The sequence below is a fragment of the Nyctereutes procyonoides genome, unplaced genomic scaffold (genome assembly GCF_905146905.1).
Source record: "Nyctereutes procyonoides isolate TBG_1078 unplaced genomic scaffold, NYPRO_anot_genome, whole genome shotgun sequence".
Lineage (NCBI taxonomy): Eukaryota > Metazoa > Chordata > Mammalia > Carnivora > Canidae > Nyctereutes > Nyctereutes procyonoides.
In genome coordinates, this window is record NW_026575051.1 from 72,512,542 (window position 1) to 72,530,164 (window position 17,623).

The 17,623-nt window shown below is 42.6% G+C and overlaps 1 protein-coding gene across 1 annotated transcript; it reads right to left on the reverse strand.

Moving 5' to 3' along the window:
* Positions 1-851: 851 nt before the first annotated feature.
* Positions 852-17,136, reverse strand: PSMB1 (proteasome 20S subunit beta 1). The gene is made up of 6 exons (XM_055330581.1): positions 16,961-17,136; positions 14,554-14,661; positions 10,739-10,820; positions 8,237-8,366; positions 2,122-2,228; positions 852-1,139 (listed from the first exon to the last, which is right to left on the reverse strand). Exons 1-6 carry the CDS (start codon positions 17,071-17,073, stop codon positions 954-956), a joined length of 726 nt encoding a protein of 241 aa, XP_055186556.1. The 5' UTR covers positions 17,074-17,136; the 3' UTR covers positions 852-953.
* Positions 17,137-17,623: the final 487 nt, after the last annotated feature.

The following is a 17,623-nucleotide window of genomic DNA, read 5'->3' on the forward strand; positions in this document are numbered from 1 at the left end:
CTCATCTCACAACTCTGAGATCAATACCTGAGCTGAGATCAAGAGTTGGGACTTTTTTTTAGGACTTTATTTATTCATGAGAGAGAAAGAGAGAGAGAGAGAGAGAGAGAGAGAGGCAGAGACACAGGCAGAGGGAGAAGCAGGCTCCATGCAGGGAGACCGATGTGAGACTCAATCCCGGGACTCCAGGATCAGGCCGTGGGATGAAGGCAGATGCTCAACCGCTGAGCCACCCAGGCGCCCCTCAGATTTAATACTCAAAGAGTTTATAAAAATTCTTCCTACTGACTTCTGGACAAAGCCCATTTAAAGGGTTATTTGCTTTTGTAATTTTATTTTGAACATTTTTCAAAAACAGCCATTTCCAACTGCTTAGCAAAGATGAGAAATTATAAGATATTCCATTCACATTTGTTAACAAGAGTGAGATGGTTTAAAGTTAAAAGTGGTGATTTAAAGGTAACCCAACCTGTAAGGCAAGCTGGGTGGACTAAATAAATTCCAAAAACCCTCTTCATAAGATGGGTTGGCCATTATGGAATGAGCTGACCAAAGGTCATCTTTTCCAGATAAATTTCTTGCTCATAAATACAAGCAAAAAATGACACAACCTTTTTTTTTTTTTTTTTCATTTCTAAAATACAAAAACAGGCACCCGGCTGGATCAGTCAGTGGAGCATGTGACTCCTGATCTTGAGGTCTTGAGTTTGAGCTGCATGTTGGACGTAGAGCTAAAAAAAATTAAAATGCAAAAATAGCTCTGAAAGACAGAAAAATAGCAGAAAATGAAAGGAAAATGAAATTCTACTTTCTAGGTTCATCCTGCTTAAAGAACACAAATTACAACAAAATGATTACTTCAGCTTTTATTTTTTAATGAAACATAATAGACCAATAGTTCCAAGATACAAAATTAACCAGTTCTGAAGTGATTAATAACAACAGCACACCAATCAATCCTTCCTCAGGGGAACAGTCTCCTCCCTGATGCCCTCCTTAGTCACAATGCAGATTCTGAGTGCATCCCCAGTGTACACATCCCTCTCCGCTGCAGAAATGAAGACGTCTTTCACAAGCCGCATGGCTCTGTCCAAGGACAGCGGGACATGCTCCACATTCTGCATGTTCTTAAAACCAACCTGGTGGGACAGGAAACATGGTTGAGGCATCATGTGACAGTACAAAGGTGGCTCCAGCCTCCCCAATGCCTTCACAAGTCTGGGGACTCATAATGAATAGATCACACACAAATTTAAAATGTCTCTCAACTGAGAAGCTTCCAGAGCTGACTGAAGGTCTCACAGGCAGACTGGTTAGCAGTCACAGGTCCTGCTGAGTTCTGCACCAAGCTCTTCATAACATTCCTAAAGCCTGACAAATATTCACGGAGACAAAGCTCCTGCTCCTGAGAAGCACACATACCATTATACAATATGCTACCATTAAGAGAAAAGAGCCAGGAGAGCCCCAGCAGCTATAACTAAATCTCCTTTGGCAGAAGACACACTTGAGTATGGGGGCACGAAGGATATAGCGGAGTCAGATGGCAGTGACACTGCAGACCGAGGGTGTGCTGTGCAGGAGAAGCACACCACATGGATGGGAGAGGAGGCAGGTAAGCAATACACACAAGTGACTACACGTTTATGATATATTTCAGAAACACAAGGAAGTAAGTTTGGAGGCAGAAAAGATGCTGGGAAATGCAGACCTGAATTTAGGCAACAGTAACAGAAAAGGAGGCAAATTAAAAATGTACTTGGAAGTTAGAATACAAAATAAGGGGACACAAAAATGGTGAATATGTGGAGAAAAGCATTTTCAAGATGTTTACGTAAAGGTGGCAAGAGAATTGAAAACACAGACCGAATATTATAGATACAAGAGGCCTGGAAGTCACGAGAGCACAGAAGACACTAAAGCCCTGGGAGAAGGTGAGAGGCCACAAGAGAGCCAGCAGAACACAGAGACCGTAGACTGGGGTAGGGAAAATCAGCCACACAAACTCAGCAGGGACATACAAGCAAGCCTCGATTTCTCCACTCTCCTCAGCTGGTGAACGAACTCAGAGGGAAGCACTCTGTGTTATCGTCATGACCAGCCTGGATGCGGTGTCATTACCTGGTTGTCAAGCAGCGGCTGGAGCATGGCACTTGCTGAGCCTCCAGCCTTGAAGGAGTCTCTCTGGTAGGACCCTACTGGGTCGAAGCTGTACACAGCTCCCTTCCCTGAAAGAATAATACAGTCGCCATAAGGGTGCATCCTGACCATAACCCCAAGCCACAGTAAAACTAAATCTAGTCCAAATGTGACACAAAGTGGACTATGAACTTAGCTAAAATTTTAGCCAAATTTCAGTAAGAAGCATGTTCTGTTATCCTCAGCAGTCTGCTCACCTACCCTCAGAACATGATCAGAGGCACACCTGCCCACTCCCGTGTCATGGTGTTTTTGCCACCCGGAGCTCAGCTCCACGCTCTCATCAAGCTGACATCAGCCATCACCGCGCAGTGGCCCCAATACATATGTGGACAGGAAGCAGACACAATACTGCTGGTTAGCAGTCACAGGTCCTGCACTAAGCTCTTCACAATGTTCCTCAAAAACGAGTGAGTGTAGTTCTAGCATAGACTTGAGTTTAAAATTCTCCTACTGCTGAATGTGAATAGTCGCAAGGAAGATTTACTGTTTTTAAACTTAATAGTAAGCGTCAACACCATAAAAAAACTGTTTTAATAAAGGGGAAATTTTGGAAAACACAAATGTCACATGCAAAAGGTTAGTTGTGCTTAAGATGTAATCACTTGCTTTGTGCTACCAGATTTAAGAATCACTTTTGCAAAACAAAACATAAAAAACAGAAACACTAAACCAGAATCTGAATGTACCTATTCTTTTTTAAGATTATATTTATTGGGATCCCTGGGTGGCACAGCGGTTTAGCGCCTGCCTTTGGCCCAGGGCGCGATCCTGGAGAGCCGGGATCGAATCCCACATCGGGCTCCCGGTGCATGGAGCCTGCTTCTACCTCTGCCTGTGTTTCTGCCTCTCTCTCTCTCTCTCTCTGACTATCATAAATAAATAAAAATTAAAAAAAAAAAGATTATATTTACTTATTTGAGAGAGAAAGAGTGAGCGAGCACACATGAGCGAATGCGCCCACACATAAGCAGGGGGAGGGGCAGAGGGAGCAGCAGACTCACCACAACCTGAGCTGAAGGCAGACGCTTCACCAACTGAGCCCTCCAGGAGCCCCTGAATTCTTAACAAGTCACAGAGCACTAAGAGCAGAAGGATAAATGGGGCTCTGAGGCTCACCTGAAGCATGCACAAACTGCTAGGCCTTGTTAAAGAACAATCTGGCAGTAGAATCTATCAAAGTGTAAAAGTACACACCCTATGACCTAGTAATAATCTCACTTATAAATCAGATCTACCTATGAGAAGGCTTATTCTGCATCTCTTAAAAGAGCAAAAATATACAAACACCCTAAAATCTGTTAGCCCAAACTGGTATGGAAGAGAAAAACGGGACTGCCCCCAGGCCGACAACCACAAGACAACGTAAAATGAAGAGCTCTGTAATAAGTACAACACAGTCCTATTTTGTTTAAAAGCATAAGAAAAACATGTATTTGTATAAGGCACACAAAAAAGTATGTAAGATAAACTGCAAACTGCAGTTAGTCATGTTTGTGGGACTGGAGGGAAAAGAAGGGAATCACTTTGTGTGCTTCCATACTGGATCTGTTATAAAGCACACCTGCCACTGTAATTTTTTTTAAAAACAACTGTGTTTTGGGTGTGAGAAATCATGGGTCATTTATGAGCTAGGACTTAGAAGTGATATAACTGACCTTCTAGCACATCATCCCAGAACTGAAACATCTCAGTAATTAGCCTGGGAGATGGGAGATTAAGGACAGTTGTCTCCCTATCCATGGACCTCCGCTACCCCCAGTTGTGTGTGCTTTTCCTGATGCAGAATTACTTACAATTCTCTGCTGAGAAGGCAGCATCTAGGTGCTGAGGCTGCCCAGGGAAGTGTTTTTGTGGGAAGAGTGGGACAAGATCGAGATCCCAGTGGGCAGTTCACGAACTATATATACAGCACAGGAAAAAGGGACAGGAAATACAAAGCGAAAAGAACAACTGTATCTCTCAGGAGGCCAACAGGACACAAGTACAACGAGGCCCAAAAGTTTTTACCGAAGGCAGAACTAATCTCAGGAAAACCAACAGATGTGAGGAAGAGAAGAGTGGGATAAATTGAAGACCAGAGATTCAATGACCTTCCCCCCCGCCCCTTAGCAAAGGCAAAACATCAGAGAAGGGTATGAATCTTGACTACAGAGTGCTTTTCCTCATCAAAAATAATTCTTAACCTTAAAAAAAGCAAACTGGCTTCAATGTAAAAACAAAGTCAAAACAAGTCCTAGAAAGAAATAAAGGTAAACCCTCCTTTCTAATAGAGGACACTCAGAGCAGTTAAGAAACACCAACAGATTGGACTGTATGAAATTCTGAAAATTCTGGATACCCAGACACTCCTCAAGATGTGAGACAGAAACATTCTTGGGAGGCATCCACTGGTGACATTACAGAGTTGACACAGTTGGATGGCATTCTTATAATTTTTTAAAAAGACTCATGGAAAACTGGAAAACTGACATACCAGTGCAGACATGGAAATGAGCAAAGGTCAGCACATAGGTCAGTCTCAAAGAAATGAAAAGGTAAATAAACACAAAAAACACCCAACTTGAGTACACTTATATAAATCAAAACCATAAAGTATTTATTAGGTAAAGATATCCAAAATGTGTTAATTCTGATAGTGGTAAGAATGCAAAAAACTACCCCAGTGCCCCAGGTAGGAGGGGCACTGGTGACCCTTTCTGAAGGGCAAGCCAGCGGTGGCATCGAAATGCCGAAAATATATATTCTCTGACCCAGCCAACTCAATTTCTGGGAATGTTTTCCAGGGAGGTACACATGGTTAAAGTATACAAAACTGTACAAGACTGTTCAGCATATTGTTTATATTAAGGAAACTGCGTAATGACCTTCAAAGGACAGGCAGGCAAACTATGGCGTAGCTACACCCCATGTAAGTCAGTCCTGAATCCTGAGGAGTCTACTCAGGAGCACAGAACAACTCCTTGACAGTACATCCCACCAGACACTCACATTATATACTCCGCTTACTCATCGCACCAGCACATGTGACCACCAAGATGCCTAGGAGCATGCTGACCAGAAGTTTAATACTAATTATCTCTGAGGTAAGGATTGGGGTGATGACTACTTTATCTCTGTATCTTCTTGTACTCTTCGAAACCTCTACAGTACCATTGTTTTTGTTAAGGAGAAACTAAATTCATTATTAATTTCATGGAAATATTTTTAAAGCATGACTGTAAGTAGAGTCAAAGGCAGAGGATAAAGCAGACGGCTACTGAGCCTGTGAGCTTCAAGGGCAGCTGTGGACCAAGCGTCCTAAAGACAATCACTGATCCCACTGTCCGAAGTTCAGCTGTTGACACCAGTGTCCTGAAGGACAGTCAGGGACCCAACTACCCTGAAGGTCTCAAGAAGGAGCACTGCCCTCCAGGTCTCCGTCTCCGTCTCCTCAAGAGAGCAAAAACAGGAAACAAGGTCTCTTGAGACCTTAGTGGAGACTCTGGACTTGAGGGCACCAGGCTTACATGCAGGCTGTGTAAGGGAATGAAACAGAAGCAGCAAATGGAAAACTGACATACCATGCCACCTTTACTCAGATTTTGGCATATCAACCTTCAGTATGAACTGTCAAAAATCAACAGAAATTTGAAGCCTCTGACATAGAAGTCAAGAATAAACAAACCAAATGGGAAAAAAAAAAAGTCTGGTAAAATGCAAGGAACACAAGAAAATGTCAAAGAAAGTACAAAAAATATAACAAGAACATACTTTAAGAAAAAAATTTAGGAAGCCAGAGAATAAGAAAAAGTTCTTGGGAAGTGAATGACAGCAAAAATAAGAATGTGGCCGAAGGGGCAGCCCAAGCAGCTCAACGGTTTAGCATGTCTTTGGCCCACAACATAATCCTGGAGTCCTGGGATAGGGTCCCGCATCGGGCTCCCTGCATGGAGCCTGCTTCTCCCTCTGCCTGGGTCTCTGCCTCTCTCTGTCTCTCATGAATCAATAAATAAAATCTTTAAAAAAAAAAAAAAAAAGTACCAAAGGTAAGAATCTAAACCTGAGGAAATCTTCAGAGAGGAAGAAAAGGACTAGTGGGCAATATGGCAAGGGAAACATTATAAAAGTAAGATCACAATGCAGGTGGCTGTGGAGACAGTGAGGAGGGAACAGGGGGAAATCTAGAAGACACTCTGTAGAAGGGGCATCATTATAAAATCTCAGAACACCAGGATTAGATCCTAAGTCACATAAAAGGTCTCTTGGCTTCTTACACCATGAAAGCAAGGAAATAAACCAAGAAGAGGAAAGAAAGCACAGGTAAAAGCTGGAGTACCTTGGGAGCAGACAGGACTGCTTTATGACACACATAAATTCCTCTAAGAAATAAAAACAAATTTAAAGGATAACCAAAGCAGACCAGAGAAGATTAAAAAAGACAGTTGGAAATGCCTGAGAGGGACACCTGGGTGGCTCAGTGGTTGAGCGTCTGCCTTTGGCGCAGGGCATGATCCTGGAGTTCCGGAATCAAGTCCCACATCGGGCTTCCCCACAGGGAGCCTGCTTCTCCTCCTGCCTCTGTCTCTGCCTCTCTCTGTCTCTCATGAATAAATACAAATAAAAAAATCTTAAAAAAAAAAAAAAAAAAGGAAAGAAAGAAATGCCTGAGAATACCACCAAAACATTAAAGAACAGGGCTCTGAACTCAAAACACACCCCAAAGCAGTCTCCCTATCTCTCAGCAAAACTCAAAGGACAGTTTGTTCTGCTAAATTCAATGGTAGCTATTACAAATGTGACTAAAACATAACTTATTTATCAGACATTCAAGTCAGACGTAATTTAAGTGAAAAAGTGCCCATGAGCACGCTGGGTATGCAAGCTATCTGTGGCTAGGATTTAATTACCTTATTAAGGGTAATTTGTTTCTACTGACCATTTCTATGCTTTACACTTACTTTCCTAGTTTTCAAGTAGATTGAAAGCCTCGAAATACACTGTGTTAACATAACCTGTCTACATGTAAACCACAGTCGATACTATGACTAGAAGGCTCCCAGAGGCCGCATATGGGGAAGCTAGTAAGATAGAAGGAAAACAAAGGAAAAGCCAGTGGACTAGAAGAGACAGGAATACAAAGTAGAGTGAGGGGATGAGAGGAGCCGAACTCATTATCCAGAAATGTTCCCTCTCAGGAGATAGATGTATTTCAACATACTGTTATCAGCCAGACATTCCTGTAACTTCTTTACTCAATGGACTACTGTAAATGGTGGCACAGATCGGTCCTGAGAGAAAGTACCTGGTTTTTGGAAGCAACCAAAGATCAGTCCAAATGAAACCCAGTGAAAACCATCAGTGTCCCTGCTCTGGATCAAAACAAGAGGACAGGGTATCCCTGGGTGGCTCAGCAGTTGAGCACCCTTCGGCCCAGGGGGTGACGCGGGGTCCTGGGATCGAGTCCCACCTCAGGCTCCCTGTAGGGAGCCTGCTTCTCCCTCTGCCTGTGTCTCTGCCTCTCTCTGTGTCTCTCATGAATAAATAAATAAAATCTTTAAAAAAGAAACACAACAAGAGGACATATCAAGTAACACGACATTTTCTCAGGCCCTTCTCATCAGACTCTGACAGGAAATCAAAGTGGTGCTTCAGAAAACACTGCAGGGGATGCACACACTTCTTTGAAGGCATCACTTTTTAAAAACTTAAGCAAATATGTTTGTTATGTAGAATCATAATTAAGTCAAGCTTCTCCAAATCAGATCTCTTTCTGAAAGACCGAAATGCTAATTATCTAACTACTGAACTCATACGAGATCTGCAGAAAATAGTAAAATAACAGCCTGCCCAACAGTCCTTATTAGAGCTTTAGCATATAACCTGTGATGTGCCTTCTGATCATCTCTTTCCCTTTTAGCTTCAGTTTCGTATTGCTTTAATTAACAGAAAATAAAACTGTTGGGCAAGACAGTGTTTATGGTTGAAATCTAGATGGAAACACACATCTAAAAAATGCCACCCCCCTCCCTTCATTTTCCAGAAAAAAGAATTCTACCTTCTTCATCCAGTCCCCCAATGATGTTGTAAACGTAGTAGGGAAAGAAGCGCCTTGAGTAGAGGATTGTAGACAGCATCGCAGCAATCGCCCCTGTAGTCATGGTTTTGTTGTTAGAATGCTTATACATCTGCAAGTATTAACAAAACAGGCACGGAGAGGCAAAATATAATACAGACCAGAACCAGCAAAGTAAAGTTAAAGGGTGAACACTTATCTTGGTGAAAGGGTGCCTACTGTTCTTTCATCATCACACACAATACTACCACACCATTTGGGGGGCTACACAAATTTTTAAGGGAAAGGAAGTTAAATTTGTCCTCAATTCTCTGTTTTCCATGCCACCCTTATCTCAGGAACGGCTCATTCAAGAGCAAATGCCACACATCAGGCATGAGTGGTGCATGGGAGGATGATTTAAGTCCAGCTCTCCTTTACTCTGCCTCTAGACCAGGGCCGCAGCAAACTAGAGCCCGTGGACCAAGTCCAGCCCACCAACTACTTCTGCAAAGAAAGCTGAATCAGATCGGAGTCCTATTTGTTCATTATATATTATCTACCTACATTTGCTTGTGCACTACAACAGCAAAGTAAATGGCCCATAGAGCTGAAAATAATTACTCTCTGGTCAGTTTGCTGACCCTTGATCAGACCCACATATAAGCCCTTCTCTTTGCAAAGTAGATATGTGTGAGAACAGGAGGTATGAGAGCAGAACCCTTACTCTGGGAAATGGTCTTACTCCTTAAAGCATCTATAGTGGAGAACTGAAGTATCCAAAGCAAATCTCATTGTGATTTTGAATCCTAGATTTACTGCACTCTTAGGGAATTCTAAATTATCCGAGAAATTCTAAAAAAAATTACAAACATAAATTTAAGTTCACCAATTTATCACCCACAAAGCAAGCATCTCTAAAGATTTACCTAAGAATATAGGGCAAAATAACAAGTCAAAATACTGAAAACAGATTAGGAAAAAATCTTCATTTCATTTCAAAACCAAGCATCAACATTTTAATCACCACACCATTTATGTAATAACGTATGAAAGAAAAATTTCAAGGATGGTATGATTAAATTGAATTCACTGTTCCTTGTTATATTTTATTAACACAATGCTACTCTGCTAGTCATGTATACCAGGAATCATATAAATATGTCAATAAATGTATGCCAATGAAGCTTTCAGTGTAAAAATTTCAAATAACAATAAAACATTGAATGAAATAATTTCTATATTCTAATGAGCTATTTCAAAATTTTTCCAAACCAGATATTAAACTTATTACATACTCCAGTATCTATGATATCATTCATAAGTGCATATAATCTCAAATGTTATTCACAAATAGGCAAAGACAGGATGTGATTATAGCTAAGTTCTTCACACATCAGGTGGCCTTACCAACTATATGAAAATTGCGACACATATCCTACAAAATTAAATCCTACTCCAGTCCAAATCTTGTTTGCCAGCTAAGAAGAGTATTTACTATTACAGATAAAATCCATTTTAATTTAAAGATTTACTTTAGAGAAAAAGAGAGAGCATGGACACACACTTGGGGGGTAAGGTATGGGGAGAAAAAACTCCAGCAGACGCCGTGCTGAGCACACAGCCTGACATGGGGCTCCACCTCGCAACCCTGAGATGACGACCTGAGCTGAAACCAAGAGTCAGACACTTAACCAACTGACCTACTCAGGTGCCCCTAAAACCCATTTTAGTACAGTCTAAATTATTCCTGGTCTACTCTCCTTGAAATTATTTGAAGTTACATACTGCTTAATATACACAGGTTCTAATAAAAATCCAGACATGCATTTGCTTTCATTCAGTCAGTATTCCTTTGTTCTTCATTCCTACCCATCACACACAAAATACATGCAGGCAGGGACACTGTCAGCCTCTCTAAAACCTGCAGAACAGGTTAGAATGGCTCATTCTCTCACTTCCCCCTCGGACCACCCTTTCCTACTGTTTCACCCCCACCTATCACGTGTCACAACTTCTTCAGCTGGCAGTCAACTAAAAACAATCAAGGAATCAGGTGATGACAGCTTAGGTGGTATCATCCAAACTCCTGCCACATCTACTCCTGTTTCTGCTTATGCGTCCTGTCAACTAAGAATTCAACGCTGTAAGGAGGGAAAGCATGTCAGCTGATGGTATCCAAAACCAAGCACCGGTCTACAAGCTTGCCTCCACCACAGAATTTTTGTTTTTGAAGGAAGATTATCTTCACGAGAAACCCTTCCCAGGCTACCTTGGAAAGGGTAGAGAATCTTTATATCGTACAGAGATTTTAAGAAAGGGAATATCCTGCAGTTTCACATTATGCTACTTTCACGTGGCTATATTAAGTTCCTTTTCATTTCTAGAATAGACTGTAGTTTCACCTGCTAACCTAGAGCTTCTCCAACTATTCTGAACAACAGTCCTGTCGTATGCTTCAATCAATCAAAGAAATTGTTATTAACTTTACACAAAAGTGTCTACCTTTAGTCTTGCTTCAATAATCTTTGTCAGGGTGAGACAGTCTCCATGAAAACCGCTGCATCCAATAACTGTTTTGTCTGTTCTGTAAAAAGCATATTTCAGGAAACTGAGCTGGTTAGACAGTAAAATAAAACACACTTTGGGCAATTTTAAATTTAAAATTCCTATTTCCATTATTCACCAAATGGTAATGCCACCAGTTAGACCCGTTGGAGGGGTGGGGTAATCATTTTATTCCCTACAATAAATAAATAGTGGGTGGATCAAGGACTTATAGACAAATGAAAGAATGAATGGCCTAAAGAAAACACAGGTGGTACAATCTTGGGTTGAGAGCCACCTATTTAAATATGATACAACTCAGTATCTACACAGAATAGCTTCATAAACTTGACTATGTACCAAATTAAAACTTTTTAAAAAAGATTTATTTACTTGAGAGAAAGAGAGAAAGACACACACACACACATGCATGAGTGAGCGTCCGTGTGCCCAAGCAGGAGGGGCAAGAGTGGGAAAGAGAATCTCCAGCAGACTCTCCACTATATGGAGCCCTCCACAGGGCTAGCTCTCATGACCCCGAGATCATGACCTGAGCCAAGACCAAGAGTTGGACACTCAACTGAATGAGCCCCTAAGCAACCCCCAAATTAAAACATATGGAGAAAAATATGATAAAGAAAAAAAATCATAGATTTGATCAAAGTCTAATGTTAATTTCCTTAGTCTGAAAGGGCTCCTATAAATATCAAACGCATCGACACAGTGTCTCACTCGATGTAATGTATAGCATGGGGACTACAGTTAATAACACTGTATTGAGTATTTCAGTTGCCAGAGATCTTAAAAGTCCTCAACAACAAAAATGTGTAATTATGTATGGTGACAGATGTTAACTGGCCTTACTGTGATCATTTGCAATATACATACAGAATCATTATATTGTATACCAGAAACCAGTCATGTCAATTATATCTCAACAACAACAACAACAAAAAAAAAAACAACAAAAAAAAAAAACAAAAAAAAAAAACCCCTCAAACAGAAAGATTGGTATAGTTACAGGAGTCACATAAAAAAGAGACATAAACATATGAAAAGTGCCTTCATGTTGTTCACAAATCCAAATCTACACAGGAGATTATTTCAACCTATTAAACTGGTTAATAATACCTAATGCTGCTGAGGTTGTGGAAAATGGTACTCTTAATAAATAACTGGGCAAGAATATACATCAGTTTAACTTTTTAGAAGGGTCATTTGGCAGTATCCAGTAAAAGTTTAAGTGAACATCACTTTTACTCAATAATTCCACCGCTAGAAGTTCTACCTGTAAATATATTCAAGTAATTTTTCAAAGATATATACTACAGGCTTACTTGTGAAAATATACATGTTATGTTAATGACTCTTCAAAACAAAGCAAAAAAAAAATAACTTAAATGCCCACCATTGGGGAACTGATTATATTTTGGTAGAGTTAAACAAATTTAACCAGGTCTCAAAGATTCCTAAACTTTAATATCAATCTATAAGGAAACCTACACCAATCTCATCAAGAAATGTAGCAGAGGTCACAAGATAAACCCTTCCTTTCAGAAATTTACACAAACCACACCTGTCCAGGTAGGGAGACCACTAAGACAGCTCTGGGGGCATCACCAGCATTTCCCCGACTATCCCTATAACCAATCTCACTGCACTGAGTTAAAGAGCTCCAATCTGGGCAGCCCCGGTGGCGCAGCGGCTTAGCGCCGCCTGCAGCCCAGGGCGTGATCCTGGAGACCCTGGATCGAGTCCCATGTCGGGCTCTCTGCGTGGAGTCGGCTTCTCCCTCTGCCTGTATCTCTGCCTCTCTCTCTCTGTGTGTGTCTCTATGAATAAATAAATAAAATCTTAAAAAAAAAAAAAAAAAGAGCTCCAATCTCCCATAAGGCTGCAGTGCCTTTACTACCAAGATGGGTGAATAATACCAATAGGATAAGACAAAATGTTGGGGCTTTAGGATGCTTTATACCAAATACTCAAATATATCAATGGAAAGGGAGTATGCATGCAAAGAATAAAGACTAAATGTAGAGTCTCAAACAGGTGGGGAAGAGGCAGGTTTGGGTCTAAGTCAGCCCCAAAGGGCTTGGTGTACATAGGCGGCTTCAACCCTATGTGTGATTTAGTGCTGAAGATGGATAAGAAGGACATAGGAAGTTGTTAATGTCCTATCTATCCATCTATATGCCTACAGTTATTTCATAAGAAGAAAGAAGAATGGGGGACAGCCCGCTGGCTCAGCGGTTTAGCGCCGCCTTCAGTCCAGGGCCTGATCCTGGAGACCTGGGATCCAGTCCCACATCAGGCTCCCTGCATGGAGCCTGCCTGCCTGCCTGCCTCCCTCCCTCTCTGTGTCTCTAATAAATAAAAAAAATCTTAAAAAAAAAAGAAGAAGAAAGAAGAATGGGTATTCCCTTCAGCAACACATACATTAAAGTAGAACATTATGAAGACGAGCAGAACCTTGTAGGAGAATGGTTATTTGTAGTTATAGTCCTCAATTTTATCTGTGACATTTAGTACTTTCAAATTATAAAACATCTTAGAGGAAGAAAAAAGGTAGTATCAACGCACTAAGAATTAGAGAGGAGAAAGGAATACTGAAAGACTTTGGAAAAGCACATGAAGAGGAGCGCCTGGTGGCTCAGTCAGTGAAGTGTCTGTCTTTGGCTCAAGTCATGATCCCAGGGTCCTGGACTGAGTCCCATACCTGGCGTCCTGCTCAGCGGGGAGTCTTCTCCCTCTCCCCTTCCTGTGCGTGTGCACACGTACTCTCTCTAATAAATAAATAAGATCTTAGTTTTTTTTTTAAAAACTACACTAAGAGGGATCCCTGGGTGGCACAGTGGTTTGGCGCCTGCCTTTGGCCCAGGGCGCGATCCTGGAGACCCGGGATCGAATCCCACGTCGGGCTCCCGGTGCATGGAGCCTGCTTCTCCCTCTGCCTGTGTCTCTGCCTCTCTCTCTCTCTGTGTGTGACTATCATAAATAAAATAAAAAAAAAAATTAAAAAAAAAAAAGTACACAAAGAGAACTGGGAAGACGACAAACAAACATCAGCTATTCTCTAGAGTAGGGTGTGGGCCAGCTCGACAAGGAAAGGTGGAGCCCTCCTCCTTACAACACAAGGCCCTTAAACCTCGTCAATTCATTCCTATTACAATTCAGGCTTAAATAGGCTCTTTGTGGACTGAGGAATTAACCACCCTTCGTAACTGTTTCCAAAAATCTTTAGTTACAAACCACTGCTCATCAGTGCAGATTTCATTTTCATGTCTTAGAAAAAATATAGCTAGCCCATTATGACTGTGGCTTTTTTTTTTTTACCCAAAACATTTAATTTAACCATAACCTAAGCAGCTATACCTATGAGCTTTAACCCTAACATTAAACATGCAATGGATTAACAGAAAAAAGAATACAAAGCTATATGATAAAATAATTACAGTAAACGCTAACAAGAGCCATGTGATAGCATAGAGGTATTCACTACAAAATTCTTTTACCTTTGTTATGTATTTGAAAATATTCATGATAAAACATTAAGGTAAAAATATTCCCTGCCAGTACAGCAAATATCATTAAGACTACATATTGAATTATTAGGAAATACTAATTCAGAAAACAGTTTTCTAAGAAAAATGCAAACTAAGCTCCAAATATGTAATCTAAAAACTCATTAAACAAATTGTTTAGAAGTGGAATCTCTTACAGCACAAAATCATCACAAGGCACTAGGAAATGTGACCCTAGAAATATTTACTTACAATTTATAACACTTGGGGCTATCCCGGGTGTGAATTGAAAACCCTTCACTCAATCGAGTGTCAGAAGCAACGATTGAAAAATCTTCTCCAGCGATTGCCAATACAGTACTGAGGGAAAAATAAAGGAGACACAAAAATTAATGAATATTTGTGGATGGCAATAGCATCTCTCTCTAGAGAACAGTCCATAGTATATGTTGAGACAAAACCCAATAGCTTTGACCAAGAGTAGGGCTCAGATGAACAATCAAAGGGAAATGATTCCTGGCTACAAGTTGTCTGGGGGAAAAAATGTAAGTACTTCCTAAAAAACACAAGCCTAAATCAGAGCAAAGATCACTAGGCAGAAGGTAACCAGAAAAACCACTGAATTATCATATCATTATCAAAAATTAAATACCAACCTTGAGCAAGATACTGATATCACAAAACAGGGCCATAACCCCTGCCAAGGGGATCAGGTATAGACACCACAAATCAAGTTTTCTGTGCTCAAAGAAGGGTTTAATGTTTTTCAGGTCTTCATATCCAAGACCTTATCTACCACTCAGTAAACACCCAAATATCTTGGAAATGAACAAAGAACAAACCTTTTCTTTTGTGACTGTATAATTTATGCTGGGTTCTGTAAAGGTCTAAAGCATGAATTCCCAGAGTAGTTTACCCCGTTCTAATTCTGGATCTCTCACTCACCAGACAGGAGACCCTGGGTAAGCTGTTTAATTTCTCGAGGCCTCAATGTCTTCATATATAGATCAGAGATCCTAACAGTAACTACCCTCACTAGGATTTTGCAACAACTAAATGCACTAATAACTGTAAAGCCCTTTTACTTTGCCGAAGAACATAACTGATCCTGCAATGTAAGCTATGATCACGTGGTTTACACGTGAGAACCTGGGCTCAGGGGTTACTGGACCTGTCCTTGCCACTTCCTAGCTCTGTGACCACAAATAATCCACCTTCTCATTGCTGGTAATACCAGTCCCTGTGTTAAGAGGATGACTGACTGTTGAATGACACAAACCACAAAAGTACCTAGCACAGCACTAAGAAAGAAGTACTAAGAAATAGAATATAAGCACTAAGAAAACATTATCCATTATTTTTACTAAGGTAGGACGTGCACTAAAGCTCTGAACTACAAAAGGATGGCATTCCAAATATGGACAATGGATAAAGAGAGTCAGGTAATGATCAAAATAATACAAACAACTTATTAGGGTGTTTCTTTGTGTGTAAGCTAGTGGAGGAACATAAAGCTTATGCAGTGGACAGGGGTCTGACCTCAGAAAATCCCACACTAAAGACTGTGAAATGAGATCAGCTCCATATACACACACAGTAGAGTTTTAAGAAGACTGCCGTGACAATAACACACAGTATGGGAAATGGCATCAAAGCACTGTTCCAAAAAGATTAATGCAGCAGTGAGGTAGCGGGGTGAACTGGAAGAAGCCGGGATACCGGGGGAACATGAACGCACGAATCGTGCAAGTCTTCGTCACTACCAAAAGTGGCAGAAGCAGGAAGAGCCAACCGTGATGTCCAGGATTTCACACCTGGTTGGGTAGCGTGATGGATAATTCTGAGCGCCAAGAAGGAAAGATGACTGAGGATCAGCTTGACTTTTGTTCTAGTACCTCGAGTTACGGGGACAGCAGAAAATCCAGGTAGAAATGTTTCATTTAAGAAGCTGGAAAAGAGGGACTGGGGAGAGGTAAACCTGGAGAAACACATTCGGGAATCATCCTACCCCGAAGGAGACGTGAGGATGTTAATGGGGTTTAGCTACATTTAAAAGAGACAGAGTAGAAGATAGGGAACCGAGCCTTGTTTTGCAGAGACAAAGGCTGCCCGAGAGCCGGCAGCAATAGGCGCTAGAGAAAAGGGAGAAAAGACTGGAAAAAAGTGACTTGATGATCACAGGATCGTAAGCTGGATCGCAAGGAGCTGGAGCGGCAGGTACGGAGTCCCCAGCGCCCCGCAGCACCCCGCAGCCTCCTGCTTTGCAACCGCCTCACGATGGGCCAGCAGCCCGCCCGGGACGCGGCATCAGAACCCGCGCCCCGGCTCAGCCTCCAGCTGCCGTGCCCGGAGCGGCCCAACCTCTAAGAGCCCCGGCCCGTCCGTGAAAACGGAGCGAATGCCATCTAGCCGTCGTTCTGGGAATTAAAAAAGAGAGAGGGAGAGAGGGAGAGAGGGAGAGAGAAACTGCTTACATGGTTACATGGTAGGGAACGCGTCCCTACGGGTTCCCCGTCTACACCGTGAGAGCCGGGGGCACCGACCGCTCGGCCCCCCCGAACCCCGGCGCCGCCCCGCCCAGCCCCCGCCGCCCTCCCGGCAGAGCCCCGGCTCCCACGCCGACCCCCGCGCCGAGCGGCCCAGGCGCTCCGGGGCTCACCCTCCGTTGAAGGCGTAGGGCGAGAAGCGCAGCTGCAGGGGGCCCGCGGCGCCGTCGGGCTCCATCGCCAGGTCTCGGCCGGGTCCCCAGCCCCGCGCGGCGGTCGACAGCATCGCGGCGGCGGCGGCGGCGGCTGCTGTCTCACGGCGAGATGGCGCCGGCCGGAAGTCCTCGCGCTTCCGGCTTCCGGCTTCCGGCGGCGCGCCTTCCGGCCGCTGTATCTCGCGCCTGTCGTTGCTCCTCTGGGTAGCCGGGCGCCCCCTATTCCGAGGAGGCCGACTCATTGTTTTTTCTAAGGAAGGTTTTTCTTTCCTGAAGAAACGTTCGAATTCACGCCTGATGGACAATTTAAAGTCTGACCACACACAAAACAATTGACGTGGATGGACCAGGATGGACCGGGATGGACCGTGGATGGACCGAGATGGACCGTGATGGTCCATGAGTGGATTGTGGATAAACCCTGGATGGACCTAGATGGACCAGGATGGACCTGGATGGACCGTGGATGGACCGGATGGAACTGGATGGACCGTGGATGGACCAGGATGGACCGAGATGGACCGTGGATGGACCTGGATGGACCGTGGATGGACCGGATGGAACTGGATGGACCGTGGATGGACCAGGATGGACCGAGATGGACCGTGGATGGACCTGGAT

Excerpts from the sequence above, each read along its gene's own strand:
- PSMB1 (XM_055330581.1), bottom strand. The coding sequence starts at position 17,073 with ATGCTGTCGACCGCCGCGCGGGGCTGGGGACCCGGCCGAGACCTGGCG. Across the intron at positions 10,821-14,553 it reads AGCCCCAAGTGTTATAAATT|AACAGACAAAACAGTTATTG; the intron begins GTAAGTAAATAT and ends TGCTTTTTACAG. Across the intron at positions 1,140-2,121 it reads AGCCGCTGCTTGACAACCAG|GTTGGTTTTAAGAACATGCA; the intron begins GTAATGACACCG and ends CTGTCCCACCAG.